The sequence below is a fragment of the Lacerta agilis genome, chromosome 10 (assembly GCF_009819535.1).
Source record: "Lacerta agilis isolate rLacAgi1 chromosome 10, rLacAgi1.pri, whole genome shotgun sequence".
Taxonomy (NCBI): Eukaryota; Metazoa; Chordata; class Lepidosauria; order Squamata; family Lacertidae; genus Lacerta; species Lacerta agilis.
Window position 1 is genome coordinate 14,751,047 of NC_046321.1, and position 20,507 is coordinate 14,771,553.

Here is a 20,507-nt window from a genome sequence, read left to right on the forward strand (position 1 = left end):
TGAACAAGGGGGAAGAAGCTGGAGTCTGCATATTGGAAAATCATTAGTTAAGTTCAGACTAAGGAGCTAAAGTTTTCTTGGAGGTATCCATCATTAATAGAATAAATTTACCAATTCCAGGAAGAGAAGTTATGAGGAAATGGAGGGAGAAATTGAGAAACGTAAGGTTAGTCGGTGCCAGTCCAGAACCCCAACACCAAATGCTCCCTTAACCTACTAAAAATACAGGACCACCAATGACCACATCCTGCACTCTGTACAGGGATGTGGGCTGAGGTTGACTGAAGCTGGTTCATTGGTAAAATGGGAATGTGATTGTTTCATCATACACCTGGATGCAAGCTAAGGCTGGGGCATGCTAAACTAGCCTTATGCCTGTTTTACCACACACACCCAGTTTCACAAAGCTTTGACTCAGCTCACGTCTTGCTATATTGGCCGTTATCTTCTTGCGACCTTCCTTTCCTTTCCTCCAGTGGGAAAAGGTGCTCTGAAGTCAAGCTGCTCCTACACTCAGAAGGCGCATTCAATGGCTTTGACTTTTGCTGAGTGACTCTCCTCTGAGCTTATTTTACGAATGTCTGGGCCTCTGTTCCGCTTCCCACACACCCTCCCCCCCCCAAAGCAACAGGTTAGTTACCTCCTCTTTTTTGAAGGCCGGCCGGAGTTTGTCATCTTGAGGCTTTTCCTTTTTAGCTGCCACTTTAGCCTCTTTCTCTTCCCCCTTTTGCAATGTTTCCGCAAGACGAAAATATCAATTTCCATGGCAAACCCTGCCCCACCTGCCACGGCGTCAACCAAGCTTGTGCTCACATACCCCCTTGTTCCGTGCCACTGCTGCCACTGCTGCCGCCGTGCACACAACTCCCTCCGGGTGGTAGCACCGTGACTTCCACATCCCTCCTGCATACTCGTGCTCTCTTCCCTCCATTCTGGAGTGCCCGGTGTCTGCGCATAGCCCAGCAGAGCTCGGTCTGTGCATGGTTCTAATACTCAAGGGTGCTTATTTGGCACGTTTGCTGGGTGCTCGTCCGCAGCCCGCCCATGCCGTGCCTTTGTACCTTGCATATGCGCCCGGCTATTGCCCCTGGCCGACTGGCAGCCGCGGAAAGAGAAGGCAAGGGAGACGGTGAGGGTTTCAGAGCATGCACAAAATCCCACAGGAAGATCTGGGAGCCAAGAAGGGAACAAACAGACATGCACCATCATGCACTATGTTAGCAAGAGTTGGAAGCAATAAGTTTAAGGAACAAAGACTAATAATAATAATAATAATAATAATAATAATAATAATAATAAAGAAATAGAGATTTTCCTCTTTTTTTTGCAAGAGTTAGTGGTCAAAAGTGCAGAGGGATGACTGTGAGCAAGTCGCAATCCAGCCATTTTTTTGTTTTGTTTTGGTAAAATGCATTACATTTCCCACGAAACACAAGTGTAGTAAGTTGGCTGAGTGCAAAATGTTTACTGTACCTGTTTGCTCAGGGAAGCTGCCGGGCCTTTTTCCTCTTGCACTTTCTTCTCTTTTACCTGTTTGTCTTCTATTTTCTTCTCTTCTCCCTTCCTCCCTTTTGCCTGATCTACCTTGGTCTCCTCAGCCTTTTGCTTTGCCTTCAACCTTTCCTCTTCTAGCTTAGCCTTGTCTTCCGCTGCCTTCTTCGCCCTCTCCCGTTCCTCAGTCTCCCTCTTTGCCTGTTCCTTCGCCTTTTCCTCGGCAGCTTTCTTCTCTTCAGCCGCCTTAGCCCTTTCCCTCTCCTCAGCTTCACGCCTCTCTTTCTCCTGGGCAGCCCTTCTCTCCTCTGCCTCAATCCTCTTCCTCTCTTCCTCCGCTTTCCGTTCTTCCTCTGCTTTGATCCTTTCCCTTTCCTCTGCCTCTAACCTCTCTTTCTCCTCAGCTGCCCTTTTCTCTGCTTCAAGCCTCTCTCTTTCCTCCTCAGCCCTCCTTTCTGCCTCTGCTTTAGCCCTCTCCATTTCCTCTCTCTCGAGCCTTTCTTTCTCCTCTGTTTTTTTCTTTTCCGCTTCCTCCGTTTCATCTTCTTCATCTCTCTTTTGATCTAAGGCTACGGTAATATTTATTACCTCCCCACTCCCTGTTTCCTCCTCAGCTGCTAGGGCATCGGTGCCATTTTCTACTTTTCGCTCACCTGCGTTTACCTCAAAATGTTTTATTTCTACCACCACAGCTGCTTCTGCATTGTCTACTGTTTCCTTTTCTAATGTTACTTCTACCTGATTATCCTCTATGGTTCTTTGCTTTGGCTTCTCGTCTTGAGGCTCTTCCTTGTCCTCCTCATCTTTCTTCTCGTCTTCCTCGTCCTGTCTCAAGCTGTTCCTCTGGTACGATTTGGTGATGGTTTCAGTTTCCTCCACCTCATAGCGTCTCCTATGGGTGTCCACTTTTTCATCTTTCTCCGGGGTCTCATTTTCTTCCACATTGTTCATCTCCTTTTTGCTTGTGAATGACAGGCTCTCGTCAGTAATTGTCGGGTCAAACTCCTTCTGGCGTTCCATGGCTTCTTGGAGACGTTTCTGGCGCCTTTCTTCTCTCCTAGCCAGCCTCTCCAAGAACACGGAATCATCATCCCCATCCCCTTGGGTATTTGTAACGGTGGTAACTGTTGTCATAGTACTTTTGGTCTCTTCTTCTGCAATGCTACATAAGACACAAAATTAGCGATACCCTGGTGAGCCTTCAGCCACAACAAAGTGCTTTGGTTTTTTTGTCAACTATTACATTAATTTTCTTTATCATAATATTTATAAGCCACCAACTCATAGAGGAGCACAATGAAATCAGTAAAACATCATAAAAGCAAAAAATAAATAAAAAAAATCATAAAATACAGTGGTACCTTGGTTCTCAAACTTAATCCGTTCCGGGTGTCCGTTCGACTCCCAAAACTGTTAAAAAACAAAGTCCTGGCTCCCGATTGGCTGCAGGAGCTTCCTGCACTCAAGCGGAAGCCGCGTCGGACGTTCAGCTTCTGAAAATCATTCGCAAACCAGAACACTCACTTCCGGTTTTTGCAGCGTTCGGGAGCCGATTTGTTCCACAACTAAGCCGTTCACAAACCAAGGTACTACTGTACAGGACAAATGACCGACACTGAATCAAATGAATTCTCTGAAATCATTTGGAGAAATAAGAATGTTTTCAGCGGCGGCAAATGTTAGAATGGTTGGACATTCCATTAAGCTGAATGTTGAAAGATTCAGGACAGATAAAAGAAAGTACTTCTATATCCCGTAGGAGGCAGTGATGGCCACCAAATTTAGATGGCTTTGGAAGAGGATTAGGCAAATTCATGAAGGAGAGGGATATTCATGACTATAGGCCAGGCATGGCCAAGCTCGGCCCTCCAGATGTTTTTGGGACTACAACTCCCACCATCCCTAGCTAACAGGACAAGTGGGTCAGGGATGATGGGAATTGTAGTCCCAAAACATCTGGAGGGCCGAGTTTGGCCATGCCTGCTATAGGCCATGACTGCTATGCTCTGCCTCCACAGCTAGAGGCTTCTGCATACCAGGTTTTGGAAAGAGCAGGACAGAATAATGCCCTTGAGCTCAGGTCCTGCTTGCAGGATTCCCCGCAGGCCTCTGGTTGGACACTGGACTAGATGGGCCACTGGCCTGATCCAGCAGACACTTCTTATGTTGTTAAATATCAGAACTGTAGGTGCCTGTTTGATTTCAGTTAGGGGAAGTGTTGCCAGATGTGATAAATTTGACAAACTTTGGTTCCCTCTTAGTGAGTTATGTATCTCACTCCTCCTCCTCCTCCTCCTTTCACCCAGGCTTCCTTTTGGGAGGAGGACCTATTTACAAATGTGATTATGCAAACCAAACCTATGTTTGTTTCCTAATCAAGAACCCAATGTTTGCAATTCTTACTGTATCTTTGCTTTGAATGCTTTTGCTGGCTGTACTTACCAGGGCTGCTCAATCTGAAGCCCTCTTCTCTTCCGCATTGTTGGCAAAGTTAAAACTTTCAATCAAATGTTTGTTTTTAAAAATACACTTTGTGTTCCAGATTACTGGTGCCCCCATTACACTAAACACTTATTTCAGTTGGGAGAGTAGATGATATAGAAACAGGCATCCCCAAACTCGGCCCTCCAGATGTTTTGAGACTACAACTCCCATCATCCTTGACCACTGTTCCTGTTAGTTAGGGATGATGGGAGTTGTAGTCCCAAAACATCTGGAGGGCCAATTTTGGGGGTGTCTGATATAGAACATTGGGTTAAACAGCATAAACAGAGCTGGCCCACCTATTATGCCGGGTGAAGCAGCCGCCTCAGGGGCACAGCAGCAGAAGGCGGCATATTCGCCTTTCGCCTCAGGTGGTGAAACAGGACAGGTCACCCCTGAGCAGGAGCTATTACTTCACTCGACACTTCTCTGCCCTGATTTGTCAGGCAATCTGAGAACAGAGTCATAGAGTAGAGTCTTACTTGTTTTGGGCATTGACTTCAGGCTTCTCTATCACCTGCCCTGTGAAGTCATCATCTTCCTTTTGCCGCAGCCTTTCTTGCCGGGCCCGCCTGCGCCGTTCTCTGGCAGCCTCTTCCTCGTCGTCGTCATTTCTTTGGTAGGCTAACCTGCAAAAGACCATTTGGGAGAGGTCAGAGCTTTTATTCAATCCATTCTGGAGCGACTGTGAGCCTGCAAGCCACTTTGCTGTTGTTCATTCAGTGGCGCATTGACATTACGACTGTTTCTAAAGTTATAGAGTTTCTACTATTGTACAACACCACCAACGTATGTGCAGAGGAAGCAAAACAGAAAAGAAGAGAAAGAAGGCAGGTCTCTGTACCCAGCAAGACTACAATCTGAAATTTGGCCAGAGTGGGAAGTCTACAAGAAGAGGGAAGGGAAGGGAAAGGACCAGGGTGGCAAAGCAAGAGGGGATTGGCAGGAGTTGCATGCAATTAACGTTCCCAGGTTTTGTTTCTGTTGGAGGCGAGAACCAAAGGGTTAAGTGAAAGGCTTTAGGGGGGGGGAGGTGCTCCAGGAGGGATGTTCAGGCGCTGAGGGGCATCAAGGGCCTTGTAAGTTCCAAAATGAACCCAAGTGGCTGTTTCTCAACAGCTTGATGCAAAAATACCTTTTTCATGGAGGAACGTGGAGTCATCATGTTGGAAGCTGCCCTTAGGAGGAGGAGGAGGAGGAAAACACATGAAGGGGGAGGAGTGAGAAAGGGAGAAAAGGCTGTATCAGCAGAACATTTCACACCCTGGCTTTACGAGTTCCAAAAGAAACTTAAAAGCCAATGTCGCTGTTAAAGTGCCAGAGCTGGAGTGGAAGCCATGCTCCCATGCTGCGTTTCTTGGCTTTGGCACCGCGGTCCCCGCAAGCTTTTGTTGTGGTTGGTTTGCCCCTGCCCCTTGTTCCACCACAACTGTTTCTTTTAATCTTGCTGGTGAGACCTTGCCAGAAAAAGAGAAGAAGTGGGAGGAGGCATGTGTCAGCAGGGCGGCCCTTGCGGTTGGAAGAGTTCAAAGCAGAGACAAAGCAGAAAGCCTTGACCCTAAATGAGAAAGATCTGGTACGAATAAGGGATAAAGCAGGGCCCTATCCTGGCATTCAAAACAATGAGGCACCCACTCTGTTGCAAGTCCCACCTCGGAGGGTGAGCATCTGCAGCAGGGAATCTGCTTTACTTAAAAATTTAGAACCCTGGAAGCCATGCATAAAAGTTTCCCACCCATTGTCGGATTTACGTATAAGCTAAACAAGCTATAGCAGGGGGCACTACTCTCTTCGGGGGCCCCCAAAAAAAATTAAAGGAAAGAAAACCTGGATGTACATTTCCAAAATATAAGATAAAAGACAAATACAATAAAACCTACGTACAGCAACAATGTTTTGTGTTGTGTAAGCTGCTATGATGTAAGTCATGCACCCCGCCTGCTAGCCTGCTCCCTAAAATATCACTGGTTTGCTCATTTCTATATAAAGGGTGCCTACATTCTGCATGGACTGGTTGCATGTTTAACCATTACTTTGATAAAATACATATTTTGTTCTGTGCAAATGGCTTTAGATACCTATTAGGTCCATAAATTACCATATAGCATATATTCAACACAAAAAACAGCGACAATTTGCTGTTGACAAAGGACAGCTGGACATATAAAGGGCCCCATTACCTTCAGTAGCTTAGGGCCTCATCAAACCTAAATCTGGCCCTGATAGGTGATGTTGCCAGCTAGAGGAAAAGGAATACCACGGGGAAGGAATTGGGTTGGGTTTGCATATTAATACAATCCTATCTAATTTGCACTTCCCGAAACAACACACAAACCAAAATACACCTGTCCTTCAATAGTCACGCTTCCCAGAATTTCGCAAAACAGTTCTGCAACCCCCCAAAAAGAGTTCTAATTCAACTTAGATGTCCTGGCACCGCAGCATTTTGCATTTCACCCACCCCCGACATTACAGAAGGAAAGGTATGAACATCTGCCAGCCATGCACTTAAGTTTTAGGTCTAGTGAAGAAATGCAAGAGATAAATAAAATAAAGGTCAATCAATAAAAGGTAATGCTTAATTTGGTCCTGACAGACACGTCATACTTTGCCTGGCTCACTGTGCCTGCCACATCCAGACCGTTGCTACATGTGTGTTTCTCTTAACAAACACATGAACTGCAAAAGGCAGGCACTTGTTACCAAACACCATGAAGCTGGGATCCACCAGGGCTCCATAATGCATGCTATGGACCCCTGCAACATTCCATGCAAGTGAGATATTCCCCAGCCAGGGCAAACATTCATTTCTGCCTCCTTTCTAAGCAACCCAGTATGTCAAATCAACAATGCCCTTCTCCGGAATGCAACTTACACAATCCGCACTGAGATAACGTTCTCTCTACCTGCAGCATGTCTCTTAACCAACCTTTTCCCTGGTTGAACATCTGCTTGCTGCAAGCTATTTTGTCGCCGCTGGGAAAACAGCTCCATAATGATAGGTTTCTCTGCGCTCCTGACCATCTGATATGTCTCATTAAATATTCAGCTGAAAGGAGGATGTAGTGAGATAAGAGCACTCTTCTCTCTTTCGCTCTTTGCTCAGGGCATTTTCCATATACGGTGCAACCGGGAACAGGAAGTGCACTGCTTCGTTAAACCAGAGGTAGATCACAGGGTGCCTCTGAACGTTGCCGAACTCCAACTCCCATCAGCCCCAATCGGCAGAGCCCATGGTCAGGGATGATGGGATCACAGCAAGCTGCCTTCTACGGAGTCAAATCCACTGATCCATCTAGCTCAGTGTTTCCCAAACTTGGGTATCCAGCTGTTTTTGGACTGCAACTCTCATCATCCCTAGCTAGCAAGACCAGTGGTCAGGGATGATGGGAATTGTAGTCCATAAGCAGCTGCAGACCCAAATTTGGGGAACACTTGATCTAGCTCAATATTGTCTACACTGGTGGCCAGCAGCTCTCCTGGATTTCAGACAAGGGGTCTTTCCCAGTCCTGCCTGAAGATGCACCTTCCGTATGTGGGATGTAAACACAGAGCAGCCATACACAACACTGCTAGAGTGGACATGAAGGTAACTCAGTCCTCCAGGCTTAACTTCCTGTTTACCTGGACTGAGTTACAGGAACCAGAAGTAGGTGTGGTCTTACCTGGGAACAAGATCCCAAAGAAGACTCCCCATTTTGCCTCGTCGTTTGAACAAGCAGGATGCTCTCTCTCAGCTTGCAGCTGAGAGAAGCAGAGGTGAAGCCTGTTCCCCTATGGAAGCAGCTTCACCACATGTAAATAGATTTATCTAAGCTTATCTGCCTCTTTGAGCCTGTACTGTATCTCATAGATGATGACTTAAGTAAACTTTTATATCTTATAATCAGTACTGTATTGTGTCTTTGCTTTTAAGAGGGAAGAAGGGGAATATACCAGGAATATATATTTCTTATAGAGGCTTTAGCAAGCCTATGCAACCGTTTTCTGCTGTGTTTTAGAAGGGAATGTAACTCTGCTAAGTTTGGAGCTTGCTCACACAAGCTGGGATTGAGATATATAAATAATATATACTCATCCACACTCCTAAACATTCCCACACCGTATGCATAGCAGAGGCTCTATCTAGTATTGAGAAGCATCTCCTCCTGAAAATCTCACCCCCAACCTTGCCTTATTCCTTGCCTAGCTGGAATAACTCTAAAGGCCCTCTGCCACTGCACTTTTGTGTTTACATCACCCTGGTTGTCTGGCTCTCCTTTCTATATAGTCATTTTTAATATGCCATACCAGGGGGTTCAGAGAGGGGTTGTGGCTGGGGAAGGAATAACCCCTCCCTTCTTAGCGTACTGGGGACATAGACACGTACACACACATGCCATGCCCCTCGTGTAATTAATTACAGAAAAACAGAGGATGTATAACAGCATGCAAGGCATTAAGCATAAACATGCCGTTCGCCTCTGAATCTCCATGTTCAGACGCAGCTTAGGCCGGTTCCTGGGGAGCGACGGCAGGAGAAGCCTGTGGACTTCATGTCCTGCTCTTGGGTTTTCCCAGAGACATCTGGACAGCCACTGTGAGAAACAGGATGCTGGACTAGGTGGGCCCTTGGTTTCATCAACCAAAGCCCTGCTTGAGCCCTTTGAAAGAACTACAGAGATAATGTGCGTGAAGCCCTTTGAATGCTTGCTTGCTTGTCAAGCAGATAAACAGGTCCAGATAATAGGGTCAGGCAGCTTGTCTTGCATAAGCTGTACGCAAGATGAGCCACGTATGATGAGATGGTCCCTTTCTTAATTCAGTCTAAACCTACCAGCCTATGGTTTGCTTTCCATCTTGCACACACCTTGATGTCATCTCCTCCACCCAAGGGACTGAGAAGACAGGTATGCCCTCTTTTACCATAATTCCTCTCTCCTTCCAGAAGTGCCTCCAGATACTCTATTTCATGACTTCAACATTTTGACCCTAGTATTTTTACACACAGAGATATTGGGTGTGTGTGTGGAGAACTCCTGTCACCAAATCTGAAATGTAGATTTTGAAGGAGAGCTATAGTTCAGCTCATGTATTGGTTCAGGAAGTGGGAATCGGGTAAGTTCACATCTCTGTCTGCTTGTTCCAGTGCCTATGAGAAAATGTTTGCAGGTCATGAAGGGCCTTAGACTGTTCCAAGTGAGGCAGTTGTTGTGTTGCTATAGTCCGACATCAAATGACAAAGTCATTGTAGTATGTACACATAGAAAACGTTCGCTGGGAAAGAGGAGCCCTTTCTCTTGCTAAGCTTGCTAATGTGATGTACACAGTTACAGGTGGGTAGCCGTGTTGGTCTGCCATAGTCGAAACAAAATAGAAAATTCTTTCCAGTAGCACCTTAGAGACCAACTGAGTTTGTTCTTGGTATGAGCTTTCGTGTGCATGCACACGAAAGCTCATACCAAGAACAAACTCAGTTGGTCTCTAAGGTGCTACTGGAAAGAATTTTCTATGATGTACACAGCCAGCCAAGGAAGTGGTTGGAGTTTTTAGCTGCCCTTAATATCTGCATTTACACCCTGCTAAAAATAAAATGGGATACACCACCAGCTATCAATCTCCTCCCTCAAGAGGCATTATGGTTTTGGCCACTTGCGACAAAATTTCTCGACATTTCAGCTATTTCCACTCGGAGCCGTGGGTTTTTGCTCTGACTGCCCATCAAGGCTCTGTGATTTGATGCTGCTTGTTCTCTCTTTTGAGCTGTCTGTTCCCATCAGCTTCATTTACACTTAATAGTATTCATTTGTCTTAGGGAAGCTCCAAAATGCCTCAATCCAGACTGCCGAGGTAGGTACAGCACGGAGAAGTTGCAGGTTTTGTTTCCAAATAATTTCATGCGCAAGTATTACATACGCAAACCAGATTGCAAAAAAAAAGAGGGGGGGAGGAGAAAACATGCAACTTGGTGGATTAATTGGATGCAGAGCTGGATTGTTTACAAATCTATTCTTAAAATTTAATTCATCTCTTCCTATCTAAAAATACATCTTGGCAAACATATCGCTCAGAGAAGTTGAAGCCTGGCAAAGCAGCTAGGAAATGGAGAATATCTCCTGGGGAATCACAGACTAAGGGCTGAATTGAAGTCTGAATGGACCATATTCAAGGGCCCCCAATTGCATGAGTTCAGACGCACACCGTGAATTATAATGTGAAGACTTGTCCATTCTCCCTATGAGAGCACAACAGTAGAGCACATGCATTGCATGCAGGAAGTTCCAAATTGAACACGTAACATCTTGACTTTAAAGCCTGGTAACATAATTGGGAGAAACCCTTGCCCCAAGCCTGGAGACAGGGCTGGCGTGAGTCAGTTTGGCCCAAAATAGCACACCCTTGCCCACCAGGGAAGAGGTGAGTGAAGATCTACATCAGGAACAAGAGGGGAAGAAAAACTGACATCGGGATCTGCTGCCCCTGGCAATCCCGCCATCTGAGGAGGTTGCCTAATGGGTGGGCCGGCCCTGCCTGGAGAGCTCTTGCTAATAGCAATGAAAGAGAAATTAGTTCGTTCTGCATTTTAAAGCAAACCAACCTAGGTAATTTGCTGGTTTGTGCCTTATAGATTCTCCAGTATTAGAGACCGTAGACCTTTGCACAACAGTTTCCAAGAACCACTAGTGGCGGGGAAGAGTGCTGCTGTGCTCATGTTCTACCTGAAAGTTTCCCTTATTGGCCAATGTGAGAACAAGATGCTGGTCCAGGCGGGTCTTTGGTCTGATCTAGCAGAGTTCTTCTCATGTGGCTTAAAACATAGCTACCTGTTGGGTTAAGCACTTATTCGATTTCTGCAATGAAGTTGTAGTGCAAAGCTGCACACATAAATTTAAAATTGTGTACAACGGTCCTAGGTATTTTAGTGGGGGGAAGCAAAGCATACAAAAATGTGTGATCAAGCAAGAAAATGCATACAAATATGCATACATAACTTGAACAAAAAAGATAGGGCGATACAGAGCTATGACTGAGCACATGGAAAACTGACACGGAACAGGAATTGGCTTATGCATCCACCTCTAATAGATAAAGAGATGTGTTACATGTACCAGTCTGTGAGGTAGAAATATCTAAAGTGTGAAGAACGAACCCACGCAGCTAGCACCTTCAAGAGGAACACCAAAGAAGATTTCACACGGGGACCCACTTCTGAGCATTTCTAGAGACCTTAAATCTGAACTTTTCTTCTAAACATCACCACCTTGCTGTGTACAAAATTCAACTTTAAATTTTACATTTCCTTTATGTATTTATAGGCTACTTTGTCCACCAATATCTATAGGCAGCCCCTATTTTTTTTTAAGATGGTAGAAAGACTGATCATTTGCTTCATAGCATGAAACGCAAGCAAATTGATTCTACGAAACACATCTGCAGCAAGTCTATAAATTGCCTCCTGCTTATACCTCAGGAAGAACTGCAGGCAAGGCAGCCTATAAAGAGAGAGAAAAAATAAAACCTTCAGCTACTGAAACAATGTTAAATTTGCCTCCAACGAAAAGATAAAAGGGCTTTGCTGGAAGCATCCCAAAACCAAAGCGAGTAATGTGCTCAATATGCGAAGTCTACAATGGTTTGCTGGGTTGCTGCATCTTTGATGGGTCTGAGACTCAGTGCTCTGGGAGGGCAGCCTTTTTTAACCTCTGCCACAGACCACCCAGAAGATACACATGTCCAAAGGTGGCATATCACACTCCTGTCTTTTACGGATGGCAAATCCGCCATTTTCAGCTTCTCTCAATTTCTCATTTTCCCAATCTCAAATTTCAGTTCTCCATGTTAGTTTGCATTGTGCACAGTCATACAAAACATAGTGGCAGCACCGAAAATCTCTTTGGCCAGGTATTGTAAATCCCATCACTGTCTTCAATGGGAGAATTTAGAACTGGAAATCACAGGAACTGGCAAAACAAAAGAAACTAAACATGGAAGTTATGGAGTATGTACCTCGCTTGGAATGGAATAAATTTTGAGGCTAGGGTAGCCAGTCACACACTGCCAAAAGAGAAAGTTAATCACTCTCCCCCCACCACAAAAAAGGACAAAAAGATAGACACTTGCATAAAATTTGCAAATGTGATTTCATATGAACAGAGGCAAATTTAGAAACATTTAGTTTCATTCAAAAAGAAATTCATCTCCACGCAGTGGGGAAGATTGTGACCAGGTGACTGTGTGCCTGCTTAGTCTCTCGGGGTTGATGTGTTGCTACAAAGGACCCCCTGCTCTTCCTTCTTAGATTCAGTTACAGGTAGGTAGCCATGTTGGTCTGCCATAGTCAAAACAAAATAAAAAATAAAAAAATCCATCCAGTAGCACTTTAGAGACCAACTAAGTTTGTTCTTGGTATGAGCTTTCGTGTGCATGCACACTTCTTCAGATATGAAAGCTCATACCAAGAACAAACTTAGTTGGTCTCTAAGGTGCTACTGGAAGGAATTTTTTAATTTTTAATTTTGTTCCATCTTCGAGTTATTTATCTTTAAGCTGACTTGGACCAGACAGCCCTTCAAACAGAGGACTATCCTCTGTAAAGCAAGACATGTGGTCAACGGAGTTTGTTCCATAATGTATTAATTCAGGGCCAGCCCACCCAGGAAGTAGGGTGAAGCAGCCGCCCAACTGCTGTCAGTGAAGCAGCACCAAATTCTGTGCCAAATTCTCATGCCAGATCTCGTGAGACCTTATGGAGCACGAGAAATGAGATCTGGCAGAAAATCGGTGCCTATGGCGGGGCCACTTCTCCACCACTGGCAGAGGCGGTGCAGTGGGGCCAGAGGAGGTGAGTGGCCCAGCAAAAGGGAGGCAGAGTGGGGCAGCACTTCTCATTTCACCCCGAGAGGAAAAACTGGGATGTAACACCCCTGTATGCATTGCACCACGGTCCTGCTTGCAGGCTTCTGATTGGCATCTGATTGGCCAGTGGTCCAGGATGCTGGACTAGACGGGCCTGATTCACCAGGGCTTTTCTTCATAATCCTATGTTCTAGTAGGTTGTGCTCAAATTTCATTGCACAGCTATATCCGTATTCTAATAAGAGAGGTGAGAAATGTCCCCATTGTGGTGGCTACCAGAGAGCAGGCTTCCCAACCAACAGGGAAGTGCTCTGCATCCATTTCACAGATGATACGTACCCATGAAGTGTTTCCTTGCCCCTTTTTCCAGCTAGTGGACTAACTATTGCTAGCAACCAGAAAGCCATGCGTGTGAAAGAAAGGGAGCCACACCAAACAAGAGCTGACTGTGAAATTTCACATTAATTGAAATAAACTGTGCTGATTTGGAGGGAGGGGAGACCTAGCTTCCCAAAGATGTGCCGTGCTGAGCTGTGTGGCATGTGGAGAACAGAGCTAACAAGAATCAGATGCCCCACATTCCTACTTCACCAACCTTTCCATATACTTGCTGGATGGATAGATACCATGCACGGTAGAAAGGATCTTTCTTCAAAGTGGGGGACTTGCAGCATACTTTGGCCAAGCACTTTTGTACAATTTTAAAATATGCTGCTGAACTTCCTTTCTATCGATGGAAACCAAACTATCATTTTCTATGAGGCAAGACACCACCTCTCGGCCTCAGTAAAACCTCTCAGCTTGCAAACCTCACAATACCATTGTAGCCATGAATAATGCAGGTCTATTAATAAATAATAATAATAATAATAATAATAATAATAATAATAATAATAATTTACTTATACCCCGTGGCTTCCAACAGGAGATTAAAAATACATTAAAACATCAGATAGTTGTTTATTCCTTTGACTTCTGATGGGAGGGTGTTCCACAGGGTGGGAGCCACTACTGAGAAGGCCTTCTGCCTGGTTCCGTGTAACTTTGCTTCTCGCAGTGAGGGAACCGCCAGAAGGCCCTCGGTGCTGGACCTCAGTGTCCGGGCCAAATGATGGGGGTGGAGAGACACTCCTTCATGTATATTGAGCCGAGGCCGTTTAGGGCTTTAAAGGTCAGCACCAACACTTGAATTGTGCTCGGAAACGTACTGGGAGCCAATGTAGGTCTTTCAAGACCGGTGTTATGTGGTCTCGGCAGCCGCTCCCAGTCACCAGTCTGTTGCATTCTGGATTAGTTATAGTTTCTGGGTCACCTTCAAAGGTAGCCCCACATAGAGTGCATTGCAGTAGTCCAAGCGTGTGATAACTAGAGCATGCACCACTCTTTTGAGACAGTCCGTAGGCAGGTAGGGTTTCAGCCTGCGTACCAGCTGCCCTGGACACAGAATTGATCTGTGCCTCCATGGACAGCTGTGAGTCTCACCTCCTTTCCACACACCCCAACTTCAAAACCATTTGACTTCCTCCCTTCAGCCCATCCCTGTTCCCACTTCATAAAGTGGCTAAGACCGATGGTCTTTGCTCCAACTTCTTGTAAATGGCTTTGAAGTGTTTTATGATCAAAAGGTGCATAAGGAATAAGCAATAAACTGGGAAGATTGCCGTGTAAAAATGTCCTGAAATTCTGAAAGTTCTGAACGTATTCTGAGAATAACAGAAATATTTGCGTTATTTGGATTACACTCAGCGCCAGGCATGATCAAACAGTTTGGAAACATACAGTGACACAAAACCGATCACCTTTAACCTATCCCTCATATACAAAGGAGCTTATCTTTCCCTGCAGATAAGCATGAGGAAAGCAGTACGTCCAAGGATATTGAAAATATTGGGAGTGCCTTTGTAGACAAAACCAGTATAGCAATGTCACTATTGTGGTTCTGAAAAGGCAGATTTAACCCAAATTTTTCCTGGTTTAACCAGCTTTTGTGCCCAAAGAAACTATTTCTTCTGATTATGATGAGGCACTCGGTCACCATCTGGCTGAAACCAGCAGGCCTGAGTCGGCTCAGTGCCTGGATGTTAAGGCCACCTGGGAACCATATCTATGCCATCTTGAGTACCGCAGTGAAAGGAAAGCAGGGTATAAATATGAAGAAGTGTAAAATAATAGTTCACAAAAATGAAGATACAAAGCAGGTTTCTTAACCCTCACAATCCTAGTTGACCTCCTATAGATCTGGCCCTGGGTAAGCTTCTTACAAAGAGAAGTTCACCGCCAAGATATTTAACATTTCTGGCGCTGCAAAGTTCTGCTGTAATTATGCTTAAGAGGCTTCAGGCCTACACACAGCATGAGTGATATGTTTTATGGCTAAAAGCCTGTAGGCAATTTGGCTACACTGAGCCAAACAAAAGCCAAGGCTCTGTATCAGGTGTTCGCAGGCACAATTATTTCAGGGCTTTTAACTTAAAGGCACGCCATCCCGAGTGTCAGATTCTTCAGAAAGGGGGAAAACTGTAGCTTACTATGGCAGGGGATAAATAGATATATTCTATCTAAAATAGATATACTGTATTTTGTTTTAGATTCACAACCCAGCTACAGTTGTACCTCGGGTTAAGAACTTAATTCGTTCCGCAGGTCCGTTCTTAACCTGAAACTGTTCTTAACCTGAAGCACCACTTTAGCTAATGGGGCCTCCCGCTACTGCTGCGCCGCAAGAGCACAATTTCTGTTCTTATCCTGAAGCAAAGTTCTTAACCTGAAGCGTTATTTTAACCTGAAGCATCTGTAACCTGAGGTACCACTGTACCTTAAAAGGGCTTGTCAGAGAGCCAAAGAACGAGCTACAGAAAAAGGGCTGAGTTCGGAGTCTGCAGTCACCTCTTACATTTAATCTGTGGTTTCATCCAATTTGACTTCAATTGCACAAAACGTTCCTATGCACATGTTGATCTGCTCATCTTTGCCTCTAGTTAAGTGAAAAAGCAGTGCAAGGCGGCCAAAAACTGTTCCAAAGATAACACAAGGAAGACTGCTTAGCTTTGGTTGCTGCTAGACTTACAAGGCGTTGGTTGCTTAATGTCGCTAATGAGCCACCCGATGAATGAAAGCGATGATGCCTTTTACCAAAGTTCAAAAAAATGTTGTAATAAGGAACCATGGGGGAGGGGGTGTCATACGAGTGTCTGCCTTGAGTTCATGCACAAGCCTATTTCTCCTTTCCTGGTGCATTCCTGATTTGCCCTCTTTATGTTTATCAACCATTCTGTGTATGTTAGGAAGTAGAATGAGAACTCCACCATTGTCTTATAGCTTCACCACCTTGAGGCTCCTGAAGATCTCTTGCTTCCTTTAACACCAACCTCCCCAACCTTGGATCTCTCCATGCAGCTCAACTGCAGTTCTATCATTCCTGGCCATTGGCCATGCTGGCTGCATTACAGAGCTCATAGCCCGACAACTTCTGAGAACCCTGCATTGGAGAAAGCTCTCCAGGGATCCCACAATTTCTCCCTTGCTGCTCTTCGGGCCTGGAAATGCCTTCGAGAATAGATCCATGAAAACACTTCTCAGAGTGGCCAACCAGACACCCATGAGAAGCCCACAAGCAAGAGATGAGCACCATACCTCTCTCCATCTCATGACCCCCAGCAACAGGCATTCAAGGAGGCATGCTGCCTCTGATATTGGAGCTGGTGTATTACCCTTATTGCAAACAATTGCTGAAAAGCCTTATCCTCCATTAGTGCTTCTTTAATCTCCATTTAAAGACACAAATTTGGGAGCCATGACTATATCTTGTGGTAGCAAATTCCACAGTTCAACCATGCGCTGTGGAAAGCTGTAATTCCTGTTTTCTCATTCTTTGCAAGAATAGTTTTATATAAAAAACAAACAACAGCATATTATTATTATTACTATTATTATTATTATTATTATTATTATTATTATTATTATTTCTAAAACACCTCTGGAAAACTGAGAAGCAGAACAAAATGTGGTTCGTTTTCTGCAGAGGCGTGGGATAAAACCACTCAGAGGAATTTGCCTGAAATCCACCCCCATGCCTCCCATTTCTCAACAATATGCTCAACGCTCTGGGAGAAATTGGTAGCTTGGACATGGTATAGAACTGTAGCAAGTGGGCACTGTGTTATTTGCCTATTCTAGCCACACGCAAGTTGGCAGCGGTGACCAACTGTAGGAACGCCACTTAGGGCGAGTCTTCCTATTTGGCTGCGATGTATATAGACTTGTCAGGTGGGAATTTCTCAATGCTAAGTCTATTCTCCCACAACGAACTCTGATCTGACGTTCTCGCTCTTCCTTTGGTCACTGTTAACTCCGCGGGAGTTTTTCTAGACAATGCTATCAACTGTTAAGTCTCTGAGTCCAGCTGCTAAATCAGCGCAGAAGACTGCACAGCACAGCTCAGGTCCGTTTAAAGCTAACGAGCACTTTGCAAAGCACTTTGCAGCACACTTGCAAATGACTCACGCTGTGTCGAAAGAACGCACACTTTAGAAGGGTTTGTAGAACCTCGGGTGAAAGATCAAAGCAGAACTCTACACAAGATCTTTGCCGTTTGGAACAAAGAAAACATTGTTTTTATTCCAAGTTCTGGCAAACAGGTCTTGCAGTTCAGGCTTAAAGTGAGCATGAAGCAGAGCTCTGCCCAAATCAGAATCCTGACTCTAGATTCCAGGTAGGGCAGAAGCATTTCCTGGCCATATGGAAGATCTGCTGCTTCCACAAGGAACGCTCTAGTTCTTCCCCATTCAGGTAGTTTTAAAAAGGTGAAGAAATACATAAACAGCAGGTTACATTCGTCTATCCGTTTATCTACACTCCTGCTAAGTTTCTAGCTCTCATGGTTTCAGAGAACAGCTTTTAAAACTAGAACCGCTGAGTCTTCAAATCTGAGAAACCAAGCCAACTAAACATGCTCCATAGATCCTCACCGATCCATCCCAGCAGCAAAAAGGAGGAGATAGCACTAAAAGAATGTGGTGTTGTTTCTTCACTGCAAGTGCTACAGCAGACAGGGAAGATTCTTCGCCGTCTGTTTTGTTCCACTTGGCACTCTTAAAAACACCCTCCTCCTCCTCCTTCCTGTGCTACCGACGGGCACTTTCAAAGCACCAAAAACAAGCGGAATACATTTTTAACATTTTGCGTTCCCTTTCTGCTGTGACATCCATCTGAAAACTTTCCCTCACACTCCAGCTATTTTCCAGGAGGAACAACTGAGGGAAAGGGCAGGGGGTGGAGGATGGTCAGAAGAAGTCCAGTTGACAGCGATCAGCAGAATAGCAGCAAAGAGGAGCCATGGACCAGATTTGCCCTACCTTTCAAAGACAGAAGTGGGAGCCTGATGCTTTTAGGCTTCGAACTCCCGCCAGCCTCAGAGAGCATGGTCAGGGCTGATGGGAATCCAACAATATCTGGCAGGGCACATCCTTGCCTTAAAAGCAGGGTGGCTGATCTTCTGAGAAGCACAGATGGAAGGGCCCCTATGCACACACACACACACACACACACACCCCACACACACACAATCTCCCAGCTTGCATTCCACTCTGGCACTGAATTTCAGCAGCGCGCAAAACTCCAGAGGAAAAGGAGAAACAGAGGAATGAAAGGGACCGGGATGATGGTTAAGATGTGCTAGTACAGAGGCACAAACCTAGGCTTTGCTTCAGCTGAAGATGTCGATCTGCACACCACTCAGTAATGATGTGTAAAAGTAACTTTCTGCACATCAAAAATGAATGGGGGAGAGCATTATGCGCTGATAGTTCTGACCTTCACAGCACACACCTCTGCTTCTGTGAAAACGGGCATATTATCAGCGTGGTGCTGTGGTTAGAAAGAAGGACTGGGGAGATCCTGGTTCAAATCCCCAATCAACCATGGATCTCACTGGGTCACCTTGGGTGGGCTAGTCACTCTCTCTCAGCCTAACCTACCTCGCAGGGTTGTTTGTGAGGATATAATGGATCTGTGGTGTATAAGCATCATGCAAGCAAATCAGGGCAGATAGAGGTTGAATTATTATTACAGTATTGTCATATAGCTTCCCCGCACATCCTCAATAAAGTCCAGGTGTAAACTCCACGTAAGCTTTGTGCAAGCAAATCACGGTGAATGCTCAATAAATGGGGATGAGCCCCCAATTCACAGTGGGACAACAGTTTTTCTGGCACCATCTTCTGGCTCCAGGTATTTCAGCTTTGTTCACTGCACCGGTGAGTGACTCATTGAGCAGATACATAAAATATAATGAAGAGAAGGAAGGAAGGAAGGAAGGAAGGCTATAATGTCATGACCATCGACTCTACAGTGGAACAAACTGACTCGTGACCAGCTAAGCCAAACCACCGCTGCGCAGGCCAAACCACACCTTATCCTCCTCAGTGAGAGAGGGAGTTAATATATGCACTGCCTCGTTTCTTTGACCTCGCCAATAAAAGCTGTGCATTTTTTATTTGCCCTTATTAGGACAATCTCGGTCATCAACCTCTGGGCCCTAAAGTTTACTTTGCGAACATACGCTGCACATCAGCAATAAAAAGCAAAATAAAATGAGGCATGCATCGGAAATTAAAAGGAGCAGGGAAGGAATAAAAGCCGGGGAGTTCACTTGGGTTTGCGCAAATGCATCAGAATTTGTGACCAATTAAAGAGAAAAAAAAAGATTTTGCTTTTCTTAAAAAAGAGTAATCTTATCTTCTTGATAATTTTAGCAAGGACTCAGCTCTGCATCCTGTAACATGTAAAATACAGAGTGCCTCTAAGCACATACTGAGTGCATTTGCCTGATTACCAAGGAAGCAAACTCTTAGTTGGTGCTTAGGCAAGTTTGAACCCTGCACCTCTCATTTTATGGACTGAACTGTATTAAATTCATTACACATAGCTTGAAGTTGGCTTGCTTATATGCTGACTGGGGGTTGCTTTAAACCGATTCAACGCTAAGCCAGGATTCTTTGAAAGCCGTAGTAAACGCAAGCAAAGTATCCAGAAGGATCAATATTCAATTGTGACAGAAATCGCCGCTTACCAGTTCAGGGTGGGCGGTGGTTGTGACCTGTCACGGCAGCTCCACTACCCCACAGAGCAACGCCATAGTGCAGACAACTGTTTGCTTCCTCCCCGGCCACTGCGGAGCATCACAGTTTCCCAGCAGACCTGATTTGAAATATCCTCCAATCCGCGGCGGCCTGGGGGGCGGGGCTTGGGGAGTGGACCTGAGTGCAGCAGTCTTCATTCAGGTCCGCTCCCAGCCTATATAATGCGGCTGGCGCTGCTCTTGGCAGTACATTTGGCCGGGAGCATCACCCACCCGCTGCTCATTATTGCCTTTGTGTTGGTGTCCTAACCTTTTCTTCCAGGATGTTTTGTGGGCTTTGCTATGGTTTGTAAGGGTTGCTGTATTCCAGGCATGTCCAACAGGTAGATCTAGATCACTGGACGTCTGTGGTAGATCATTGGCTCCCCCCAAAGAAGCTGGACAACTGTGGCTCCCCTAAAAAAAGCTCAACATTTTACCTCCTCCCTGAAAAAACTCAACAACTTTGACCCAAACTCCCCCCAAAATGGGCCTTCCTCCTTCCTAACCTGAACCCCACAAAAGGGGGGTAGATCACTGCCAGTTTTTAACTCTGTGAGTAGATTGCAGTCTCTTGGGA

At 45.2% G+C, this 20,507-nt stretch overlaps 1 protein-coding gene across 13 annotated transcripts in view; it reads right to left on the minus strand.

Annotated features, from left to right (window-relative positions):
* CALD1 (caldesmon 1) overlaps window positions 1–20,507 on the minus strand; it is a 105,168-nt gene that overhangs the window by 23,901 nt on the left and 60,760 nt on the right. For 9 of the 13 annotated variants that reach the window (XR_004427466.1, XM_033162832.1, XM_033162834.1 and 6 more), the window contains 3 exons: window positions 4,458–4,604; window positions 1,474–2,653; window positions 641–724 (listed from right to left, as the gene is read on the minus strand). Coding sequence is in view for 12 of the 13 variants with exons in the window: in XM_033162832.1 (XP_033018723.1) it covers window positions 641–724; window positions 1,474–2,653; window positions 4,458–4,604 (1,411 nt within the window). In the remaining variant the exon portion in view is untranslated. The remainder of the gene's footprint in view (window positions 1–640; window positions 725–1,473; window positions 2,654–4,457; window positions 4,605–20,507) is intronic. The other 4 variants (XM_033162843.1, XM_033162841.1, XM_033162840.1 and 1 more) reach the window with 2 other exon arrangements.